Below are 25513 nucleotides of genomic sequence, written 5' to 3'. Positions count from 1 at the left end.
TTGAGTGCAACACAATCAAGGAGAAGGTTTCCTTATGTGCAATCTTAATCAGATACATTTGTCATATTCTAGTTTTATATCGTGATCGCCTCTGGGCAGTGAGGCAATTATTGCAAGTCATCTCATTGTTATCTCTCTCACTCTCTCTTTCAATATGTAGGTTAGAAATAGGTATATCAACCATATATAAACAGCAGTCACGGCAGTACACGACAGCAATGGGAGAACAAGTCTTGGGGAGCCTGGGAGATGGGCTCAAGACGAGTCTTGTTGCTGCTGCTGCTGCTGCCCTTACCTCGCACAACCCTGCCAATCTGAATTGAATAAAAACTTGTCCAAATCAACATCTCAATCTGCCTCGAGAAACGTGTACATTATTTATCCCGATTTCCACCACACGGCCACAATGCTACGAGTGAGCCATATGTGGGGTCAATCTAGTGAACCCCCTTCGGGAGGATCATTACACCATAATAGCAGACACTAAATATAAATGACAGTGGATCCCTTTTTTAAAGCTACATCATGATTTTCTAGCGAGTTGCGTCAAAAAATAAAGCCAAAAATTAGGAATCCCTTAACACTTATCATTCCGTTGAATGTTCACTTTAAAGAAAAATATTGGGGGTCAAAATCCCCACAAGCGGTTTGGTTTTCGCCACGTGGGGGAAAAGTGAGAGAAAATGTATGCAAAAATTGAACTTTGCCGCCAACATTTTTCATGAAAAAGATAAGTGTCAGGTGACTCCAAGTTTGTTTGCTTAATTTTCTAGTTAACTTTCTAGAAACAATACCAAAGTAGGTGTTTTTCAATATATTTGCGAGATTAGAGAGATTTGCGAAGTCATATTTTGCGAATCCCCTCACGACAGAAATATTTTGATCTTCACAAGTTTGCTAAATGAGTTGCGATGCAAAATAAGAAGTTGTCGTGAGTACGCCCAATGTAAATTCCCCTTAATTCAAAGCATATCATTTTTAAAACTCTCCCTAAATTAGTAAATTCAAGATATTTGAATTCAAATTATTAAAAATTAAAAATATTTCAGTTCCCCCAATAATTAAAAATAATGCGGCTTAAATTCCCTTCAAAATTTGTCAACTTAAATCCCTCCAAAAAGTTAAAATATTTCAAAATTTCTCCCGAAAATTAAAAATAGTTAATTCAACCTAACCTCTTTCAAAAATTCTAAATATTTTAATTTCAATTACCCCTAATTTCAAAATATCAAAATATCACAGTCCCCCAAAAATTCGTCGCCAGCTCTTCTGCTACTACAAATCCGACAGTCCCTTCACCTTCCTGTCCCCCGTGGGGGTCGAGGTGCACTCCATTAAGCCAAGAATCCTTCAATTTTACGACATCGTTCGAAACACAACGATCCACCATATTTTAACGCGAAATGCCGCCACGCTTTCACGCGGCCGAGTTTTAGGCTCGCCGGAAGACAGAGACGTCAAAAGTGACGTGAGGACTTCCCAAGTCACGTGGCTTTACGATGAGGCTACCGATGAGAAAGTTAAGTATGCTAATTTGTATATATTTTAAATAGATTCGTGGTTCAATACTGCAAAAATTTTATGTTTGCCAATTTTAATGTGCGAATTTTTAAAATATAGAAGCCAAATCAAGTTTGGCATTGTGTGTAATTTTTCAGCACAATTTTTCTTAAAATTTGGAAATTCTTAATTATTCAAAATTATTTAATGTTGCACAATTTATAACGCTAATTACTAAAAAAGCGCAATTTATTACGCTAGTAATGCGTACTAAATTTCTGGCGATTTTCAATTTCATCTCAAAATCAAGCAATCTATTTTGAAATTTACAGAAATGCAATCTTCGGCTTCAAATCATAGAAGAGTATAGTTTTTATGCTATTTTTTATTTTCGCTCCACAATTTCTAGCGATAACAAATTCCATCAATTTTTTGGGTAGTAAGAGTAATTTCATGGCAAATTTCAAGCTATAAGTATAAGACTGATCCACAATTTTATGAAAAATTGCTTGCTAAATTACATTAATTAATCCAATTTTGGTAGGAGAATCCCCGCAATAATCGGAGATTTGACGGGATTGGACGCCCGGGCGGGATATACCGGAGTTGCAGCCTTCCAGCTACGGCGCAATCGGGGGGCATTACCAGCAACATTTCGACATCCTGTTTAACGATTCGGTTAGAAAAATACGGAGATTATTTAAATTAAGGAGACCTTGCAAAAAATATGTCACCGATTTCAAACCCGGTCATAAACAGAAGGCGGATATGCATTTAATTATTTTCAACTTTTTCATTTTATGCCGACCCACGGTTAAACTTTGCCGGTGTGTTTCCCATAACTTGCATAGATCACAAAAATTTGAAATTACTTCAAACTACACAATTTTTTTCATATTTCTAGGTTTTCAGACAAATATTCTGCTATTATTGAAAAAGGTCGAAAATCTATTTGATTAAAAAAATATATCAATATTTGGTAAATATTTCAACGATGTGAGGCGAAATTTTTTTGCTCTAAGAAATTGGATCACAAAAAAACCAAGGAATTAAGTTCAATGATACGAATTTTTAGAAAATTCTTATTTTTTGTATGAATAATATTTTGCTATTTTTTAAATACAAATATTATATAAAAATTTCAGCAATTTTTCGTAAATGCGTAAATATCTGCCCTCTGATCAATAGGCATCCTATTTTTCTTGTTCTTTCATAACATGGAGGTCATTTAAAATCGATCCACTCTTGTTTAGGGTTCAACAAATTAATAAGTTGTGAATAATAATTGTTTTTTTTTCAATTTCAGCATATGCCCTTTATCCCGGAAAAGAACACTCAAAATAAGGTAGTAATGAAACATTACCATGTGGAATGACTATGTGGCTCTACCACGTCGGTTACGATTTGTCGTAGAAATGGTAATATAATTTCAGGGAAATTCAAATTCATTACCAAATATTAAGGAAGTGAATACCATTATGTATTAAATTTGAATTTCCCCGAACTTATTATTACCATCTCTACGACAAATCGTAACCGACGTGGTAGAGCCACATAGTCATTCCGCATGGTAATGATTCATTACTACCTTAGTTTGAGTGAATTAATTCGTGGCGACAGAATTGCAACGGTTATGTTCAGGCCCCGTGTTAGGTATAGGCGAGCTAGGCAACCGTCTAGGGCGCTAGAAATTTTGGGGGCGCCGAAAGGCGCCCCTATACACTAGATAAAAACAACTTTACGGAATTTTATATCTTGTCGTGAAAAACAACATAAATACGTATAAAAAACTTAGTTTCCCTGAAATGTGTGGTACAAAACTTTATTTGTTAGTATTGTTCACAAATTATTAGCTTGGAAATTCTGCCAGATGAACTTTTTTTGTAACATTTACATTTAGCAATTTCTTTGTAACATTTACAGTCAAAAAGGGTGGGCATCTTCCGATCTTGGCCGGACAAATTTTAAATTGGTCACACTCAGAAATAAGTGGACATATTTATAATTTTGCGCTTTCTTTAATGCGATTGTTTTCCCCGTGGTAGAATTTTTTAATAAATTTTCAGCCAACCTCTGGATTTTTTAAAACGCTTTAACGTATCGAATTTGAGTCAAATTAAAAAAATGGGTACAATTGTTGCTCAGATTTATTTCTCTGAAATTATGAAAATTCATGTCCAAAAAACCGATGTTTTTTTAATTTTTGTTTTTTGCGTCTTTAATTTTTGTTTTTTGCGTCTTTAATTTTAGCAACTCGGCAAAATTGGTAGCATGAAAATTTCAAATATAATTTCAAAATTAAAATTAAAAATCTCAGGAAAGTAATTGTACAAAGTAAGTAAGAATTGTGCTTAATTTTTTAAATCTGGTAAAATTGGAAAAACGACGGCCTTTTGAAAATCCCGATTTTGGCTGTAAAGTTAAAGAGGGTCCACTAACGTCGCGGACTGATGTAATAAAATGCTCAGAACTTTATACACAGTTAATGCAATTTCAAAAAAATTGCATATGTTTACAACCAAAGGGTTTGGATTGCCATACAGTTAAAATTTTAATGATTGAATTCCGCTATCTGCTACAGATTGCACTTTCTTCTTCAGATTTCGCGTCAAATTCCGCCCATAGGCTGCACCTACTTTCAAGCTGATTTTCTTCCATCTGTTCATAAATTTTCGTAACGTGTCTGGCGTTTCTGAAAGCTTAGAATATTTGGATTTAGTCAGCGCCCAGAATTTCTCAATTGGTCGCAGTTGAAAATTTGGTGGGTTTCCATTTTTTGGCACAAATTCAATTTTTTTCAGATGTCGGTACTGAGTGACCTTTTTGGCGTCATGGGAAGTTGCGAGGTCAGGCCAAAGCAAAACTTTAGTTTGTTATGATCCTTGGTAATAAACGATTCCAATCCCCCTTTAATGCATGATTTAAGATAAACCCCCTGGTTTACAGTACCCTTCAAAATGACGGGATCGGAAACATGACCAATGCTAGACATGCGTTGCCAAATTCTTCATTTTTTTGGGAATTGGTCTTTCTTTTGGACTTGGTCTTCATATTTTACTTGATAGGGGTTGGAACTATGGAAAAAATGCCTTCCTGGAAGATTTGAAGGGTCAGCTGTGACGTGGGGCTCATTGTCCATGATGACCACGTTTCCCCGAATCTTCTTCAACAATTTCTTGCAGAACGCATGAATCCTTTCCTGTTGGTTTGTAATTCGGTGCTGGTTTTTTTGCCCTTGCTGTAATCCCTAGTTTATGGACTTCGATTTTGCTAAGATAGCTTTTTAAAATCTTGACCTTCCTTTCCGCTGCAGCCATTGTCATTGATGGATAATTTTTGAAGATTTTTTTTATCCGATTTTTGACTTTTGTCGTCGCTACCTTTACAGGTCGACCAGTGGGGACTTTGAATTTGAGTTCATTGGATTCCTCGTACTTTTTTATGTAAGAATTGACATTTGAATGAGGAATACCTTCTTGCTAGAAAAATTGCTAAGTGATTTTAGAATCATAGTTTGTTCGATTTTTATGAAACTCAATCACTCTTTTTTTCAACTCTTGCCTTTCAACTCAAGTTATTCTAGTCTTAGCCATGACTCAATAATTGGTGACATATATCAATGGAAAGCTTATAACTTGGTCTATTCAAAAATAATTTTTTCGAAATTTAATTTCGCTGTTTTCCCGCCTAGCGCGCCCTTTACGGGGAAGTCCGCGACGATAGTGGACCCTCTTTATTTTTAAATTCTGCCACATTCGAAAATACGCGCATTCTAAAACACGAGAAATATGTTTCCGCTTATTTCTGAGCATGACAATTTATTGTTAGTCTGGTCAAACTTGGAGTCCGTGTTTGACCAGATTAACATTAAATCTCTCCGAGTCTCGGAGATACGTATGTCCTATCTTACACGTCCCCATTGGTAGCATGATTTTAATTTTTAATAAGCAAATCCTCAAAAAGTGAGAAGTGTTAAAGAGGCCATAACAATATTCAATTATTTATTTCAGGAAATAAAAATATTTAACTAAGGTTATTAAAAATGCTGATTTTTTTAAAAAATTTACTTGTGTTGTATACATTAAAAGGAGAGTAATTTTTACATGTGGCAAAACTTATGGCAGGTAGTGCTCTCTTTTTGAAGATAACCCCACACTGCAAAATGAAAATTTGTGTACCATTAAAAGTGTTTAGAGCACCAATGGTTCGTGCAAATGGGGCGCCATAATGGTTTTGCCTAGGGCGCATTGCCTAGAACGGGGCCTGGTTATGTTTTACGTAAGAATTCCTCCTTGGTCAAAATTTTGGTAACAATTTTTTCGTGTCAAACACAAACGGAAAAAACGTTAGAAATCTGGTATAGTCACGCGGGTATTGATTTCTCGGTAGTAAAGTTAATACCACTTGGTATCAAATTAAATTATAGCGGCCGGTAAAAATTTATTACCGATATGGTAAAACTTAAATAACGCGCTATTACTACACGGTATTACTTATTACTATCACTTTAGTAGAGTCATATATAAAAACCGCTTGGTATTATTTTAATACTGGATTTCTAAGAGTGCACATTTAAGCAACTTTAAGATTAAGCAACTTTATTACTAGTTTTGTTCTAATGAAACGAAATTTATAGGTAACAAAGTTTTTCCCAAATCGTTACCATTTGACACTCCGTCAAGGCGGGAATTTCAAATTTATTACCTAGCTTAAAATTTATTTAAAAACGGTTCTTTACTTGTCCGTCGTGTAGGAATATTCAAATCGATTTGCTAGTTTTATTACCAGTGGAAAAGAAATTGAACAATGACAACGTTTTTACCAAATCGTTACCATTCGACACTCCGTCCAAGCGGGAATTTCAAATTTATTACCCATTCTGAAATTTAATTATGAAAAATACTGCATCTTTAGTTCTTCAAAGTAACGATGGGTGGCGGGATGGCGTTCCCTCGCGTCGGCGTCGCCACTCCGGCGGTCCGAAGATCGGCGGCATTTTGGTATAACCTCAAGAAAAATGGGCAACCTGACCCCTTATCGTTGCATGGCGGATGTCCGTTGGTCAATGGATCAAATGGGGTAAGTATTTTATCAATTTTTATCAAAATTTGAAAGAAATATGATAATTTTGACGAGTTTCTCAAATGTGCCTGACTTTATCTAATACTAATTTTTAAAGTTTATTCACAATTTTTTTCTCCGATGTTAAAGAATTGCAAAAATTAACCACTAGAGCGTCAAATTGAGTTTGTATTTATTTTATCAATTTTCGAGAAAATAAAAAAAAATATTTTTTTTACATTTGGACAAGTTTAATTTTACAAGAAATTTAATTCAATTTTTGATATGATATATACTTAAGTAGTCCCTAATTTTAGGAATAAACAGTTCTTATTAAGGACTGTTTGTTTGTTTCTTTTCCAACGTTAAACAATTGCTTTAACTTATTGCAAATTCTTTTAAAAAACTAAGTCTATTTTAATACTTAACTTGGAACTGTACATAATTTAGCATAAATTTGTATCAATTTATCAATTTTTTATTGCAAATTAAAAGAAAACTCATTATTATTTTTAATTTGGGTAAGTTTCTGAAGTTTCATTCTGTTTTGGATCTGATAATTACTTTAAGGACGGCTTATATTCATAACATTAGCATTCGTTACTGAATTACAAGATTTTTAATCACTTGAGCGTCAAATTAGAATTGTACACAATTTATCAATTTTGGTCAAAATTTGAGGGAAAACATTATATTTTCTTTTAATTTGGAAAAGTTTCTGAATTTTATTTTTGGCTTGACTTGAATCTGATAATTACTTTATTTATTCTTTCTCGTTAAAATTTTATTACTTTTTTTAGAATTTTACGATCTTTTTTATAAGAACTAGAGGATCAAATGGGGTATACTATTTAAGAATTTTCAAAAATTTTTATCGCTTAAAACTTTAATAATTTTATGAAATTCACGGTCGTTTCAACTGCATCTGATTATTACTTTAAGTATTATTTATCTCTAAAATTTTCGGTTTCAACGTTAAAGATTTACAATTTTATTTTCAATTTAATGGTTACAATTTTTTAAAAGCTTAAGCACCAAATGCGATATTTACATAATTATTTATTTTAGTCAAAATTTAAAAGAAAAATTCATATTTAATTTCAAATTTGGGTAAGTTTCTGAAATTTTGCACTGGGTTGTTATAAAGTTTTTAAAAGTTTGTTTTCATTTTTTTGACAATTTGCTGAAATCCTGTCTCCACCAAATTCTTACTTGGAGTATTCTTTGTTCCTAAAATTGTCATTTTCAACATTAAAGATTTACTTGCTTAACCTTTTAAAAATTAAAATATGCTTGATGTATTTTACTCGTCAAAAGGGTTAAAATACTTTATTTTCCATGGTAATTTTTGTACACAAGGTCATACTCGTTCTAAATTTCCAAAGATTTGACTAACCAAAATTTTAACCTGCGGGAATTTTGCAGCTCAATTTTGATTCACCTTCTGATTGACAACACCTCTTCACCAGCAAAATTCGTGTAAATTAATATTTCAATTAACCTAATTTTTGAAAATGTTTTACCTACCTAACACAACCCAGTGTACAAAAACTACTATTAAAACTAAAGAATGGAAACCCAGCGGTTTATTAACTTGCATAATTTTTCAAAATTGTACACCATTTAATAAGCGAATTGCTCACTTACTTAATTTCTAAATAATAAAAAAGCACGTGGAGAAGAATTAAAGTATTTTTCCTCGAGTGAAAGAAAAAAAAATAATAATAATAGTATTTATTATACTGATCTTATCATAATATGTGATACAAAAAAAACATATCATGTTATAAATTAGAGAAGGAGACTCTACCAACATTAGTTAATTTAAGTAAGCATCATACATGGTTTCGACAGTTTACAAACTCTCTAAGCCACTACTATTAGTTATACATAATGCTTAATAATACTTATAAATACACACTTACAACATGTTTTGTTCTCTCAGCGTTAAAATTGTTTCATATTTGCAACTAAATATAGTGCATTTTTCCCTGTATTCGGTATTAATTAATCTAATTAATGTGGGTAATGTCGAATTATAATATTTTACATTTTTAATTTACATATTTAAAAAATGCTCACTGCGTACATTAACATGCACATACATTACAAACATTTCAGTGAACTTCTACTTTTAAGTACACTCTTAGACAACTGGTATTGAATTTTTATGAATCATTACCGGACGGAGTACATATGTCACTCTACCGGCATCGGTAATATCGATCGTTACGGCGTAGTAATGAGTTGGTAATGAAATCTGTACCGCTCAGAATCAAACTATAACCAATCCAGTAATGAATTATTATCAAATCAATACTAACCCGGAGTACATATGTGACTCAACCGGATGCTTTACAGTGTATTTATTTACACGCAAACTGGATCCAAATGGATTATTTTTTGAAAAATTAAAAATTTGAAAGAGTGTATAATTTTAATGAATTTCAAAAACTGGCAAAAAAATTTGAAAGTCAAATTTCGAGACAATTGAATTTTCCATAAGTCAGGTCAGTCATTCTGAAGAGAAATGTTTTCGAATTTTTGGATTCGCGCTAAAATTCGAAAATTTACGGAATTTTTAAAAACCGCGGTTTTGGCTGAAAAATGTTTCAAAATTCGCGCCTCGCTCTCAAATTAGCACATTATGAAAAATTAAAAAATACGGGTATGCTTATTTTTTTTGTGGTGAACAAAATAAAATTGGTCCCAACCCGATCTGAGTTGTACACGTAAAAGACTTGCATTGTAAGTTTTTAGATAATTCATCTTTTTTATTGGTAACTGAACTCATAGCTCGCGTTAAATTGGTGCATGCACTCTTAGAAATGGGGTTACGATAATAACCAAAAAGTAAACGTATGTAACTCTACCGCCGTGGCTATGAATTTGTCAGCAACTGGTTATAAATTTATTAACTCTGGTGGCGATTTAATACCAAGTCGGTGAAACTTTATTAGTTGGTGACAATTGTAACCACTTGATGACAAATTTATAACCACGGCGGTAGAGTCACATACGTAACGTAACTGTACTGTACTGCATGTAGATTTATATTTTTACATAAAAAATACAAATCAAGAAATTTCAATCGTTTCAAAATCTAGATAATTTTTTCTAATCCTAAATTTACGAAGTTGCGACGAACAAACTTGATAATACAATAGTTCGTAATTTCTTTGAGCAAAGAAATCGACCCATCATTCGATTCATCACATTTCGACCCCAATTTGATATCGTTCAAATATTTGCAAAATATTCCAAATAATTCCAATGTAATCAAAATGTATGCTAAAAAATTGCGATTAATTTTGCTAATGTTGGACGCCAAATTGTATAATTTCATAACTTACGAAAGTTATATGATTTGTAGATGTTGTCTATTTTTGCCTCTAATTTAGCAATCCAATCAAAATTTTATTAATTCAAATTCAATTTTTTATTTTATAAAATTCTATAAAACGTAGGAAAAAAATATATTAAAAACATTTTTACATCCTTTTCAAACATTGAAAATACAAACAGTGAAGTTTCCTACACTCTTAATAATCCGATAAAGTCACGCAGGTAATGATTTCTAGGTAATAAATTTTGTAAGAATATTTTACCAGGTAATAAAAATTCGTTGCCATAATGGTAAAACTTTATTGTCAAGCCATTCCCCCACACGGCACAACTTATCATTACCACTTTGGTAGAGTCATACTTGTGATTTTCGGTAATGTTTATTACCAGATTATTTACAGTGTGGTGGTCCACTTTGGTCTACTTTAAATGGTCTACTTTAAACCCATGAAAATTAAAGCGGTTGATTTTCACAATGCAAAAAAAAATTATAATTAACTGATTAATTCCTAATTAGTGAATTCGTGAGTCGTGACCATTGTTTGAAGTTACCAAATTCCCAGTTTTTGCAGGGAAATTGAGTGTTTCGGGTGCAAGTAAGAAATGTGTAAGTTACATATTTCTTGTTAAGGAACTTATTTTTTGTATGGAAAACATCGAATTTGCACTACGCATGCTCAGATAAAGATAACAACCACAAACTGATCAAATACATGGTAAAAGCCAGCTAAATAAATAATAAAGATTTTTTTTAATTTCATACAAAATCTGAACAGATTATTTGCACGATTACGTATTTTTACACAGGCCATGCAGAAAGTATGGGGCAGAATTCGCAATCTAATTAAACGCTTGCAAAATAAAATGGCACGAAAACATTTCTGCATGATCCCTCCCTTCATCTCAATATCGCAAATGCATGAAAATTAAATCTAAACTAATCCAAATCATTTCATTTAAACGTATTAGAAATTGCAAATAATTCTAGGAAAACGAATTAAAATAGGATCAACTGTTTGCACAGATTTGTGAAATTTTGCAAAATCAAATTTTGCGAATTGCGTTACCAACATAAATTTTTCGAGCTTTGCAGGCTTGCTAAATGCGAAAATAAGACGTCGATGTTGTAAAAATTAAAATTGAAAATAATTCATGGAAATCAAATCAAAATAGAATCCTGAATTTGTGCAGATTTGCGAAATCTAATTTTGCGAATCGTGTCACGAACACATATTTTTCAAACTTCGTAGGTTTGTTAAACACGAAACACAAGTCGGTGACTACGCTCAGTGTACATTTTGTTCTTCAAAAATCAAAAAAAATATGGTGGTCGTAAAATCGTTCCCTCCGAAAAAATCCGTGCTAAATTTAAAATTAATCGTCGCATTAGGGTCGATCTTTTTAGTGGGTTTGGTTTCCGGGAAGGGTGAGGATTACTACACGTCGTTGGTGGGTTTGGGTCAGCTGGCGGTGCATGAACAGGTCATCCTCGAATCCGTTCTGGACTACAAGACCGCCCTCCTAAAGAGATTAGGACTTATCGAAAGGTAATGTTATTCGAAATTCAGACTTTTTCTGGGAAATTTTAAATCAATTTTGGCATCGCAACCATACCTGTTCAAAAATTGAGTTTTTATTCAAAATTAAGTCATCCCAATATCTGACTGACGATTTTCATTCATATTCAATCATTTTCTTTCAATTTCATTTCACTTCACTTCATCCGACTTCAGTTCTTACTTCGCTCAATTCATTAAGCATAGGGTGAAAAAATGAGTGAGAAATCACTTGATTCACAGTCACTCATCCGAAATTGCTGAATCTTTCAGCCATTTTCATTCAAATGAGGAGTATATCATTTTCATTCACTATCATAATCCTTCAAATGAATGAAAGTGAACAGGTATGATCGCAACATAACTTAAACATGTGACCATTACTATCCTTGGAGTTAGAAAATGATTTTTGATGCCAAAATTTTAGCGAGAATTAGCGAACTTACAAGCTTTCGAACTATTTTACAAAAATAGTAACAAGTAACTTAATTAATTGTTTAATAAAGTGATTCTAACTTTCGTAGGATTCAAAATGCTTCAGAATATAAATATTTCAAAATTTCAAAATAAATTTTAGGAGATCTCAACAGACACTTAAAATACTAAATGTAAATAACTATTTTTTCCTAACAGAACAAATTTTCAACCTTCCAGTATTACGATTAAACTGAGAAAACACCTTTGTTTAAGAAGTTTTACAGAAATAGTGCTCTTTTTTTAAAAATTTTCATTGAAAACCTTGATATAAATTTTGTTTAATTGACGCGATTTAAAATATGTATGCATATTTGGTTATTAAATATTCTGGTAATCTTTCAAAACTGTTTTATCATTCGAGTAAAATGATTTTATTTTGAACCACTTCAAAAAAATTATTTATTTAGTTGCTAAATATGATTATTAATTTCGTGTTGAATTTTTCAATAGGATTTTAAATTTCTTTTTCATAATGGTTATGTGAATTACGAGGAAATTAATTTATGATCTAAATAAAATTTTGGTAATTCAATTTTTTTTCCAGAAATTAAATTTTGACTTTAGACTAATGCAGTTCTACTGAGAAATATTTTAGTTTGAGTAGTTTTTCGGAAAAATTTTATTTTCTTCATAATTTTAATTGAAAATTTTAAAGCGGATTCTATTTAATTGGTATGATTTAAAATATGCATGCATGGATTTGTTCATTGTCTACCTTGATAATCATGCCATTTAGAACTGTTTTTATGACGAACTTTTTGAGCTATTTTGCAAAAAAAAAATCAAGGCGAGTTAATTATATAGTTGGTTAATTTGATTACTAATTTCGTTTTCAATTTTTTAATAAGGTTTCAAATTTTCTTTTTCTTAAGCGTTATGCACTGTAAATAAAGTTGAGTAAAATTGCCACCAAAGCAACTATTGAGTAAAATTTACCCTGACAAAGGTAAAATTTACTCAAGGTTGAGCAAAAATCTTTCAACCTTGAGGAAATTTTACCTTTCTCAGGGTAAATTTTACTCAATAGTTGCTTTGGTGGCAATTTTACTCAAAATTGAGTAAATTTTAATCAAATTTATTTAGAGTGTGTGAATAACGAAGAAATTAATTTAGGAAATAAATAAATTCAACCCGTACAAATCAAGTTTACACCTTAGTAAAGTATAGTAATTTAATTTTTTCCAGAAATTAAATTTTGACTTTAGACCTATGCAGTTCGACTGATTTTGAGAACTATTTTTGAGTAACTTATTCAAAAGTCAGAATAAAATATTCATTCAATATTAATTCAAATTTTGAATATTGAATGAATAATTTATTCATTCATCATTAAATGAATGAACGTGAATGGGTCGGTATAGGCAAAATTGCAACATCTCGTTTCTATGGTTTATTTAGTTGATACATAATTATTAATTTAATCTCCAATTTTGGTTACTAAAGGATTTCAAACTTTTTTCGTAAGAGTTAGTTGAATCGTGCAGAAATTGATTTAGGAAATAAATTGCATTCAATTTTATAATATTATGCTAAATGTCTGTTTAAATATACTTTTGCAATTGATTTTTGCAATTAACTTTTGCAATTAATTTTTCTGCAAAAAATTAATTTCTGGCTTTACGAGTCGCGTTTCGATTTGTAATTATTTTGGTTTCGAAAGTTTTTCATGCATGGTGTTCATTTTTGAAGGAATAATTTTGATTGGCAATTTTGACCAGAATTTTTTTAATTGACTCGATTTATGCATTCATATTTGGCCATTACAAATTTTGACAATTTTGTAAAACTATTTTATTCCAGTAATGATTAACTTTTGAACTATTTTAGTCACAAAAAATGGTGAAAATTTAATTATTTCGTTGGCAAGTTATTAATAATTTCGTCCTCAGTTAATTTTTAATACGATTTCAAACTTCTCTCCACAATAGTTATTTACATAACGTAGAAATTAATTTAGGAAATAAAAAAAAACCGGAATGGTGTCTTTGCCATCTCAAAATACTTTAGGTATTACTTCTCCAAAAAAATTTAACTATTGACTTTTAAGTGTTGCCATCAATTTAGAAATATTTCTGACAAGTTTTTCAGAAATTAGGGTTCTTTTTTAAAATTTCCTTAAAAATTTGTAATGGATTTCCTTTAATTGTATTCTTATTTGGTCCTTACATATTTTTATAATCTTGTAAAACTGTTTGTATGCGAGTAATGATAAACTTCTTAACTGCTTAACGAAATGTGGCCATTTAATTATTTAATTGTTAAATGGTTATTAATTTCGTCTTTCATATTACTTCTTTTAATAACATGGAAATTAATTTAGGACGATAAAAACTTGAACTTCCAATTGTGAAATACACGTGTGTGTATCTTAAAATTGTAAAATAATTTTGCACTTTTTCAGAAATAGTACTTATTTTTGAACAGCTTAATATGCATTTTCTTTAATTAACCACTTAACAAGAGAAATTTCATACGAATTTTTTGTGAAATATTTGTCCATATTTTTATAACCTTGTAAAACCGTTTTTTATACGACTAGTAATGAACTTTCGAACTGTTTCACAAAAAATGTGACAATTAAATAAATTATATAAATTATTATTAATTATTTTCTAAATACCTAGAATTTCTAAACCATTTAAATTTCTAATTTAAATTTCTCTTAGTTTAACGTACAAATTAATTTAGTAAATCAATAACCTTTAATTGTCCAAGAACCACGCTTCACCTGATTAAAATTATGAAATTCCTTTTCTCCTAAAATTGACTTTCAACTTTTGGGTATGGCAACTCAATTGTGAAATATGCGCGTTTTGAAGGTTTTCCTGAAATTATGATTTAATTTTAAACTTACACTTTACTATAAATTTTTTATTATTAATATAATTTAAAATTGGTATGCATATTTGATCATTAAAGACTTTGATATTTTGATAATCTTGTTTTTTACACGAGTAATAATGAACGTTCGACTTGTTTTACAAAAATAGAAACAATTTAATTATTTTGTTGTTAAATGCTTATTAATTTTGCCTTCAATTTCAATCTTTAATTATCGAGAAGTCCCTACCCCAATCATGATTGGGGACTAATGAGACACTTGAAACAATTATGAGACACTGAAAAATCTGGGTTTTCCATCAATTTTGTGATTTTCCAACTTTGTTTGGCATAAAATTTAAACAATTTTTAACAACATTTTAATTCATCACATTGATTTTATTATTTTACGATATTTTTTGCAGTGTATGTATTCGAGCCAAAAGTAAAAAAAAACATAGAATTTCCTAAAAATAATCGACTTTCGAAATTTCCAGATATTTGCAAGAATACGAATCCAGCCTGGTTTCCCCTCAGATGGAAAAGAATTACCCACAACTGCACAAATCCATCCGGAAGTCGAGGGCGCGTCACTGGGACAAAAAATGCGTCCCAACCTTCCAGGAACACGCGGAATTGACAGATTTGCAACGATACACGGTCAGCAATCCGATCGCCGCGTTCAGAATAATTCGCAGAATTGGCAAACAATTGGTCGAACTTTTAATGGATTTTGAAACGGAAATTGAAACAGGTTTAAAAAATTTGATTTTTCTGGTTTGCGACGAAGTAAAACCGAACTCTATGAAAAATTTACTTAAATATTTATGTGCATACTAAATTGATTTTTAACGGAAATTGAAGCAGGCAAACATCATAAAATTTGGAAAATTTTTCCTAAAGTTTTCGATTAATTTGATTTGTCAGATTTGCGAAAAAGAAATATGAAAATATGGAATTATGAAATTTTAAATTTTTTGTACAAATCTTATGAAAGATTTCCTAAACTATCGACTAAACCGATTTTTTTCTTACGGAAATTGAAACTGGTTAATTCCTTACGAGATTAATTGATATTGTATTTGTATACTTTCAAAAGGGTAAAAAAACTTGAGGCAAAACTATAAATTCGTAAAATTTCCAAATTGTAAAACTTCCGAGCCGATATTTGACCAAATGTATTAAATAATTTCTCTAAAATTACGAAAATCAGATTTGTTTCGAATTGGGACAGGAATTGGAAGTATTGAATTCTTTGCGACAATAATTTCTAACATATTAAAAATAGGTTAAGCAGCCTAAAAAAATAATGCAAATTATTAGGTAAAATTATTTGAAACATTTGGGAAACTTATTAATTAATTAAAGTCTTTTATTTTTTTAAATGTTTTTTATAGGATAAATTAACGAAATTTGAATATTCCCCAGATTTCGTGACCTTGATGGATGACATGTTTGACAAGATAAGAATTCCGAATTCGGAAGATGTCGATGGGGCGGTGGACGGGATTCTCCGAATTCAGTCGACCTACGGAATCTCCATCGACCAGGTAATTAAATCCAATTTTTACTCGTATTAGTCCGTCTGTCACTTCAAGTTTTTGCAAACCTTGTATAACCCCGTAAAATTTTTATGCAAATTCATACCTGTTCACTTTCATTCATGTGACTGATTATGATAGAGGAAGAAAATGAATTTCCCGTAATTCGAATGAAAATGAGTGAGATATTCCGTGATTTCAGATGAATGACTGTGAATGAAAGGATTTCTGACTCATTTCATTTTTCACCCCATGCTTAATACATGGGGCGAAGTAAAAAATGAAGTTTGATGATGTGAAATGAAATAAGTTTGAAAGAAGTGAGTGTGAATGAAAATCTTCAGTCAAAAACCGGGATGACTGAACTTTGAATGAGAAACGTTTTTTTGAACAGGTACATATGTGCAAATTTTGAATTTGAAATGGACGTAATTTAAGTATAAAAGGGAAATACATGCTCAAAACACATGCTCAAATTTTTGAAATATAATTTTTAAAAATTCATCTTCAACCGAACAACAATTCAAAAAACATCTTCCAAGTTCCTGAATTTGTATTCATTTTAATCTGCCTGTCACGTCAAGTTTTCGCAATAAAAAATGTAAACACGTTGTTTAAATTAAAAATAAAAAGTTAAAGCACGATTTCTGAATTAGAATTTTTAAAAATTAATTTAACCTTTTATCTCATCCATTATTCAACCTTGAAAGTTATTTAAAATAAATTAACATTTTTTTTTAATTTCGTTTTACGGCGGTGAAAAATAGCTAACAAGATTTTGCAGTTTATAATTTTTGTTTATCACTCTTAATAATCCCGTAAAGTCACGCAGGTAATGAATTCTCGGTAATAAATTTGGTAATAATATTTTACCAAGTAGTAAAATTTGTTACCATGATGCTAAAACTTTATTACCAAGCTATTACCACACGGTACAACTTATCATTACCACTTTGGAAGAGTCATATACTTGTGCTTTTCGGTAACAGATTATTTACATTGTAACGAAAGTTTGCAGTATAATTTGTTAGCAAATTTTAACCAATTTATATCAAGTAACTTGTCAGCTGCATCGTAAATTTATCTGTGGAAATTTGCAATTTTACAAAATTCGCACATTTTAAAAAGTTTGATTATGTAAATTTGATTATGAAAAGTTTAAAAATGTGTCTTCCCCTAATTAATCGGTATGGTAGCTTGCTACACTCAAAATAAGGTAGTAATGAATCATTACCATGCGGAATGACTATGTGGCTCTACCATGTCGATTACGATTTGTCGTAGAAATGGTAATAATAAGTTCAGGGAAATTCAAATTTAATACATAATGGTATTCACTTCCTTAATATTTGGTAATGAATTTGAATTTCCCTGAACTTATTATTACCATTTCTACGACAAATCGTAACCGACGTGGTAGAGCCACATAGTCATTCCGCATGGTAATGATTCATTACTACCTTATTTTGAGTGTAGGTGCCTCGTAAAATTATAACTATCCGTAACTTAACAAAGTTTACAAAATTAAACGTGAATATTTGTCCCCTATTTGATCTCTAGTTAATTTAGCTCCCTTATAAATTTTTAAAAATTTGTAACTTAAAAAAATTCACACAGTTTACAAAGTTTAACGTGCATATTATTTCGTCTAATTGATTTATAATTGTTTTAGCTGGCCAGTAAGTACACAGCAATTTGTAGAGTTTACAAAGTTTTCAAAAATTGAAATGTCAAAGTTTGACGTGAATATTTTTTTCCCCGAATTGCTTTCTCGTTTTGCAAGATATCTCACAAGTTTATACCAATTTGTAATTTAATAAAATTTACACACTTTACAAAGTTTAGCGTGAATATTATTTTTTCCCTCTAGTTTGTCTCTGGCAACTTTGGCGTCCCCGGAGTCGGCCTGACCTCCGCGTTCGACCAGCATTACGTTGGCGTCAAGGCGTCGGCGATGGGTTTTTATGCCGTCGGCCTCCAATGGTTGGACACCGCGAGGAAAACCCTTCTCCAAAATTATGACCCCGCCGACGAGACCTCACTCACACTAAATATGGCCGAAGAAGTCCTCTTAACCACTGTGCGAAAGGTATTTCAAAATATTTTGACACCTTTTTTATCCCTTTTTTCCAAACCCAGCCCTTTTGCATACCTGTTCGAAAAATATTTATTCATTCAAACTTCATAAACAGTGTTACAAAATATTTTGACACCTTTTTTACTCACATTTCTTTTCGTGCTTCGAGTGCAACTACCCCGTGTAAAAAATAACGGGATAATCAGCATACTTTTGTGTTTAGAATTGTCAAACAATGTAAAACAAATTAGAATTAAAACCTTTAAAGTAAAAAGGCCTATGGTTTTTTAGAAACTTAAGAAAGAAATATAGGGAAAAAATTGATTTTGCTACAAATCGACCAGGGTTCGGAAAAACCCAGGGTTTTAATCAAAAAGTAACGACCCAGGGGTTTTAATGGGTTTTATTGGGTTTTATGGGTTTTATTGGGTTTTATTAGGCTTTACATAAGTAATACACTGAACAAGAAATTTTCACAACATTGCGATCCAATTCTAGTTATATGCAAATCCTCGTGGTCCAAGTTAGAATTTGTATCCGTTGTGAAGGGATCCTATTTAACTGATCATAGTTTAATACTTATGCGACCATAAGTATTACCTTTTTACGGAATACTTCCTCTCATTATAATGAAATCCAAGTTGTTTAAATGTTTTTTAAAATTTATTGTTTCAAAGAGTGTTTCAAAACGATCTTAATGTGCAGTATCAGTTCTGGAAAGAATCAAGTACTTATGAACAACGGAATTGAACGGAATCACGTATTATGGTCGAAAGTATAATAAGTGCTTTTTACAGATATACATCTTTTGCTCATCATAAAGTATTTCGCTGTCCACAAGTACTCGATTTTTCCAGAGGTGATAATTAAGATCGCTTTGAAATTTTAAATTTTAAAAAACTTTGCAAATTTAAACAAAATACTATAATATTTTTTTTAATTGATTCGTACCAGTGAAATAGTGTATTGACTCGATACTATCGAGAAAAGAAGAAGTATTTGGGAAAAACGTATTAATTATGGTCGCAAAAAGTATTAAATTATGTATGACCAGTTACACATTCTCCTTTCCGAAATTAATTTTTTGTATCACTTGAAACCTATGGTGGTAAGGGGAGGTATGCATTTGCTGATTTATTCCTGGTTTTCAAAACTTATGGTACTAATAAACTAAACTGTTTAGCTGCCGTCAAATACCTTCGTCTAACGTATAACAGATGTGCTCAACTTTTAGAATATAGTTATAATCTAAAACACAGTTAAAACCCATTAAAACCCTAATAAAACCCATTAATACCCAAATAAAACCCATTAAAACCCAAATAAAACCCATTTAACATGGTAAAACCCGTTGGGTTTTATTCATTAACAACCCATTAAAACCCATTAAAACCCAAAAAACCCAACCCATTAAAACCCTGGGTCGGAATACCCTGAAATCGACGGAAAGGAAACCTTGACCTGTTTTAATAAAAATATAGTTATCAATTTGTTACAATATTTAAAACAAAAATTCCTACAATCTAAAAGTACAAACAAATAGTTTTGCAGATTTCCATCGTAAAATCACATAGAAAATTTTAGCATAGTTTTATCTGTTTCCTGAAAAATAGGAATAGTCATAAAAGCAAAATAAAAATCGTCAAAAAATCGAATGAATTTTAAGAAATGCGACACATCCATATTTTTTAAAAGACATATTGGCAAACAATGTTTTTTTTTAATTAGCATCCCCACATTTATGTATTTAGAATTTTCAAAAAGTTTAGAAGTGAAGCCTTCCAAGCTAATTAATAAAGCAAAAAATTTACCAAAATATTAATGTGCAAGATCCTAACGTCGAAATAAATTACAGGGAAATATTATTTGTAAACTACATATCTTCTACATATCTATCAGATTTGATAACCTGGTTTACCAAGTAAATAAAGTTCATAAATAACAAATTACACCTCTTGATTGAAAAGTCAATTATTAGAAAGCCGCATAAGTAGTAGACCTATTTCACTCCAAACTACAGATCTGTTTTTTAATTACAAATCTACTCACAATGCGATTGTGTAAAGTGTAACCCTCCGACTTGGTTGAAATTTTGAAATTACGTGGTCCATGTCAATACAACCCACGTTTCTTGAGGCAGTTTGTGCGATGGTCAAAATTTGCCAAATTATTGGAGGAAAAAGTGAAAAAAATATGCAATTTTTTTTCACGGGAAGAGAATGAAAGTTGAGTTTGCTTCCTCCGCCTGCTAAAAATCGCCCATTTTTAAACTTTGACTTCAAATATTTTACATCTGACCATCGCACAAACTGCCTGAAGAAACGTTGGTTGTGTTGACATGGACCACATAATTTCAAAATTTCAACCAAATCGGAGGGTTACACTTCAAACCATCGCATTGTGTGTCCAAATTTTTGGTGAAAACAGAAATCACAATTCGCGAATAAATCATGGGGTGTGAAAATTACAGAAATCATTGTCCTTTATCTAATGAAATCGTGCCAAATTAATTTTTGCACAAATATTGTTTCGTCTGCAAAATGTTGCGTCGTTTGCTTTACATTAAAACAAAAATTTGCCTAATTTTGCAAAATGTATTGCGGTGCATGGAAGTAAACGGGACAGAATTTCTACGCGCCAAAATCACGTGCCCACTTGATTAACATTGGAGGCGGGCTGAAATTCAAATCAAATCTGTCCCGTTTACTTCGAGAATTCACAATAGCACATCAGAGGTTCCGAATCTAATAGTATGAAATTCTCAGATGACAAAATAAATTTCATTCCTATGAACCATACCTTTTCACTTTCATTCATGTGAATGATTATGATGGTGAATGGAAATGAATTTCCTGTGATTTGAATGAAAATGAGTGAAAAAGTCAGTCATTTCAAATGAGTGACTGTGAATGAAAGAATTTTCATTCCTTTCATTTATCACCCTATGCCTAATACATACATGGGGCGAAATAAGAAATGAAGTTAGATGAAGTGAAATGAAATTAATTTGAACAAAAATGACTGAGTGTGAATGAAAATCTTCAGTCAGAAATCGGGATGAATGAATTTTGAATGAAAAAGCTTTATTTGCACAGGTATGATATTAACGCCAAATTATAAAATAAAGATAAATTATTGCATCAAAATACTAATAATAGGTTATTCGTTCTTGTTGCTGGCTTTTTAGCAAGCTCAAAGTAAGATTTCAAGAGAGATTTCGTCTCACATCGTTAAAACATTTACAAAATACACCCTCCAAAATTTTTGACATAATTGTTACCGGCGGAGATACTATGCAATTCTATTCTACCACGTGGTAACACTAATAAATTGTCTTTTGATGGTAAGAAATTTCCTCCGGTATCGGTAATATTTGTATTACCTGAGCGTTGACATTCGGGGCTGAGCAGGATTTAGCCTCTGTATATATGTTACCCTTCGGTGATAAATTGTTACCCAAGCGGTAGAATTGCTTAGTACCTCCGCCGGTGACAATATCATCAAAAAATTATTGAGAGTGTGTATTCATTTTTTAAGAAAAATATGTAAGAGATTTATTATTTTCTAAATAATATATAGCGGAAATATTTCTAAATACACTGTTAAAAATAGGGTTACGATTATAACCAAAAAGTAAATGCATGTGACTCTACCGCCGTGATTTTATAAATTTGTCATCGAGTGGTTGCAATTGTCACCGACTAATTATGAAGCTTCACCGGCTTGGTATTAAATTGTCACCAGAGCTAATAAATTTATAACCAGTTGATGGCAAATTTATAACCACGGCGGTAGAGTCACATACGTTTCCTTTTTGGTTATAATCGTAACCCCATTTCTAAGAGTGTACTTGCATATGTTAATACCTAGAAATATGTGAAAATATGCATTAACTTATTTTAATTGTAAAAATATGTGAAATATGAAAATATTATTTAAGTATTCTGAAATTTCTGTTTTCAAAGGGTTGATCGTCATGAAACAAAAAATTTGGAAATAACCCCTCTCTGATCGCGTTAGCAGTAAAAATCGTGATAAAATTTCTATTTTTTACAATTTTTTTTAGCACAACGAAGGGATGACATCGAAGGAAGATGCGATGAACAAATACGCCTATTTCTCACACCCTTTGAGCCCCAATGTTTCCACGTTAATCGTCCCGCGCCATAATTTGTATTATGTTCCGGACAACTTGGTCGTTGGGAGGGAAACCGAGAGTTTTATGGATGCCTGGAACTATCAGGCAATTTGCGGCGGGAAAAACCTTTTGGTGAGGGAATAGAAAAATTTATAAGAATTTCAACTTAAATTCTCCCCAAAGTTCAAAATATTTCGATTTAAATTATCCTTTAAGTTTAAAATATTTCAATTTAGATTCTCACAAAAATTAAAAATATTTCTATTTAAATTCACCCCAAAGTTCAAAATATTTTAGTCTAAATTCCTCCAAAATTCAAAATATTCCAATTTAAATTCGCCAAAAAATTCAAAATATTTCAATTTAAATTCACCCCGAAATTCAAAACATTTTAGTCTAAATTCCTCCAAAATTCAAAATATTTTAATTTAGATTCTCACAAAAATTCAAAATATTCCAATTTAAATTCACCCTAACATTCACAATATTTAAATTAAAATTCCTCCAAAAATTAAAAAAAATCCAATCCATCCATAAATTCAAAATATTTAAATTTAAATTCCCCAAAAAATTCAAAATATTTCAATTTTAATTCCCCCCCCCCTCCAAAAAAATGCACAATATTTCGCTCCTTACAGCCTCTCGAAATTCGTCGCCAGCTCTTCTGCTACTACAAATCCGACACTCCTCTCACCTTCCTGTCCCCCGTGGGGGTCGAGGTGCACTCAATTAAACCAAAAATCCTCCAATTTTACGACATTGTTCGAAACACCACGATCCACCATATTTTAACTCGAAATGCCGCCACGCTTTCCCGCGGCCGAGTTTTAGGCTCGCCTGACGACAGAGATGTGAAGAGTGACGTGAGAACTTCCCAAGTCACGTGGCTTTACGACGAACCCACAGATGAGAAAGTTAAGTACGTTAATTTTTAATATTTTAGATGCAACAGAAAATTCGTTGTGGAATATTGCAAAATTTTATGTGCAAAATTTAATATGCGAATTTTGCAAAATACTAATGATAATGCTAGATTGAACTTCGAAGCTTATTTCGAGTTACTTAAATGCAATTTTTAAATAAGCCGTCTTAACGTATACAAAATTTTTGTTTAATTTGAATTTGCAAAAAGTTAATTGTGTTAATTAAAAAGACCTTTACTAAAATTAAGAAAATGGCTTAAAATAATTACAAAAATGCAATCTTCGACTTGCAAATTTTAACTTTCGCGAATTGCGTACAATACTGTTGATAAAACGAGATTAGCTTCCAAGCTTATTTAGCAAACTGTCTAAACGTGTACGAAATTTTTCTTTAATTTGAAAATCATAAATTAAGAATTTGTAAAATTTACGAACTTTGCGACGCTAACAAACTCGCAAGAAACTTTCTATGTCCTTGGACCCTATCTAAAAGTTAAGAAATTAGTTTTGAAATATTTTCAAAATTGCAACCTTTGGCGTCAAACCTTTTCAAAATTTTATTTTAAATTTTATTTTCTCAAATTTTAGGAATACAATTTTTGGCAGGCTTTGCAAATTTTAAAGTTAATCCAATTTTATGCTACAAATTATTGATTAATTCGATCAATTAAATTCCATTTTGTTAGGAGAATCCCTGCAATAATTGGAGATCTGACGGGATTGAACGCCCAGGCGGGATCCAACGCGGAGGAATTGCAACTTTCCAGCTATGGCGCAATCGGGGGACATTACCAACAACATTTTGACCTCCTGTTTAACGAGGCGGTTAGAAAAAACAAATTTACATATTGGACCCTGAAAAAAATACGTCACCGATTTGAAACACGTTCTGGGGTCATAAACAGAGGGCGGATATGTATTTATTTTCAGTTTTTTTTAAATTTGTTGACCTCCGACGATCGAACTTTGTCTCTTAACTTTTATAGGTTACGAAAATTTTAAAATATTTTTACATAATTTCCAGGTTTTAAGACATAAACATGTCCGGTATTATCTGAAAAACATTTAAATCTTTTTCATACCTAACAAAAAATCATATATTTTGTAAATATTTCAACGATATAAGACACTTTTTCTTGCTAATTGGACCCATAAACTCAAGAGTATGAATTTCAAAAGTACGAATTTTTTAAAAATTCTACATATATACGTGACATATATGTTTCACAAATTTTTCTTAAATACATATCCGCCCTCTGTTCAATTTATGGCATGGAGATCATTTCAGTGGTCAAAATAAAATACCCTTCAAATCGATCCATCTACATATTTGCAGAGTTCCCCAAATTAATAAATTTTTACAAAAATATTTTTTTTTAATTTCAGCATCTGCCATTTATCCCAGAAAAAGAATTAATTCGGGGCGACAGAATTGCAACGGTCATGTTTTACGTAAGAATTTCCACTGTAAAAAATTTGGTAACAACTTTTTTGTGACTACAGACCGGTAAAAAACTTGTCATTTCAAAATAGTGATTGCTAATTTTATTATCAACTAATGAAATGAAATTTAACGGAACAAAGGTTTTACCAAATCGATACCATTTGAGTTTCCGTATAGCCTGGAATTTCAAATTTATTACCGAGTTTGAAATTTATTTATGAAGAAAATACGGTTTCCTTAGTTCTCCAACGTGACGATGGGTGGCGGGACAGCGTTTCCTCGCGTCGGCGTGGCTACTCCGGCGGTCCGAGGATCGGCCGCATTTTGGTATAACCTCAAGAGAAATGGGCAGCCTGACCCGTTATCGTTGCATGGCGGATGTCCCGTCGGTCAGGGGATCAAATGGGGTAAGTATTTTTATCAATTTTGATCAAAATTTGAACAAACCTGTTCGCCATCATTCATTATGACTAATTATGATGGTGAATGAAAACGAATTTCCTGTGATTTGAATGAAAATGAGTGAAAGATTCAGTCATATCAGATGAATGACTGTTAATGAAAGGATTTCTCACTTATTTCATCTTCACCCTATGTTTAATACATGGGCGAAGTAAGAAATGAAGTCAGA

General features: G+C 31.5%; 1 protein-coding gene across 2 annotated transcripts; it reads left to right on the top strand.

Annotated features, from left to right (window-relative positions):
* Window positions 1-1134: 1134 nt before the first annotated feature.
* Window positions 1135-25327, top strand: LOC110859039 (prolyl 4-hydroxylase subunit alpha-2). 2 transcript variants are annotated; one of them, XM_035859267.1, is made up of 12 exons: window positions 1135-1524; window positions 2045-2178; window positions 2807-2845; window positions 6415-6579; window positions 15257-15513; window positions 16188-16309; window positions 18171-18389; window positions 22444-22647; window positions 23154-23434; window positions 24125-24263; window positions 24825-24890; window positions 25124-25327. In XM_035859267.1, the coding sequence occupies exons 4-12, from the start codon at window positions 6518-6520 to the stop codon at window positions 25310-25312; spliced, it is 1539 nt and encodes a 512-aa protein (XP_035715160.1). In that variant the 5' UTR covers window positions 1135-1524; window positions 2045-2178; window positions 2807-2845; window positions 6415-6517; the 3' UTR covers window positions 25313-25327. The 2 variants fall into 2 exon arrangements, with proteins under 2 accessions (XP_035715160.1, XP_035715159.1); XM_035859266.1 differs by lacking the exons at window positions 1135-1524; window positions 2045-2178; window positions 2807-2845; window positions 6415-6579 and adding an exon at window positions 10855-11453.
* The last annotated feature ends 186 nt before the right edge of the window (window positions 25328-25513 follow it).

The sequence above is a fragment of the Folsomia candida genome, unplaced genomic scaffold (genome assembly GCF_002217175.1).
Source record: "Folsomia candida strain VU population unplaced genomic scaffold, ASM221717v1 Fcan01_Sc024, whole genome shotgun sequence".
In the NCBI taxonomy this organism is placed as follows: domain Eukaryota; kingdom Metazoa; phylum Arthropoda; class Collembola; order Entomobryomorpha; family Isotomidae; genus Folsomia; species Folsomia candida.
This window is presented reverse-complemented; position numbering and strand designations above follow the sequence as displayed.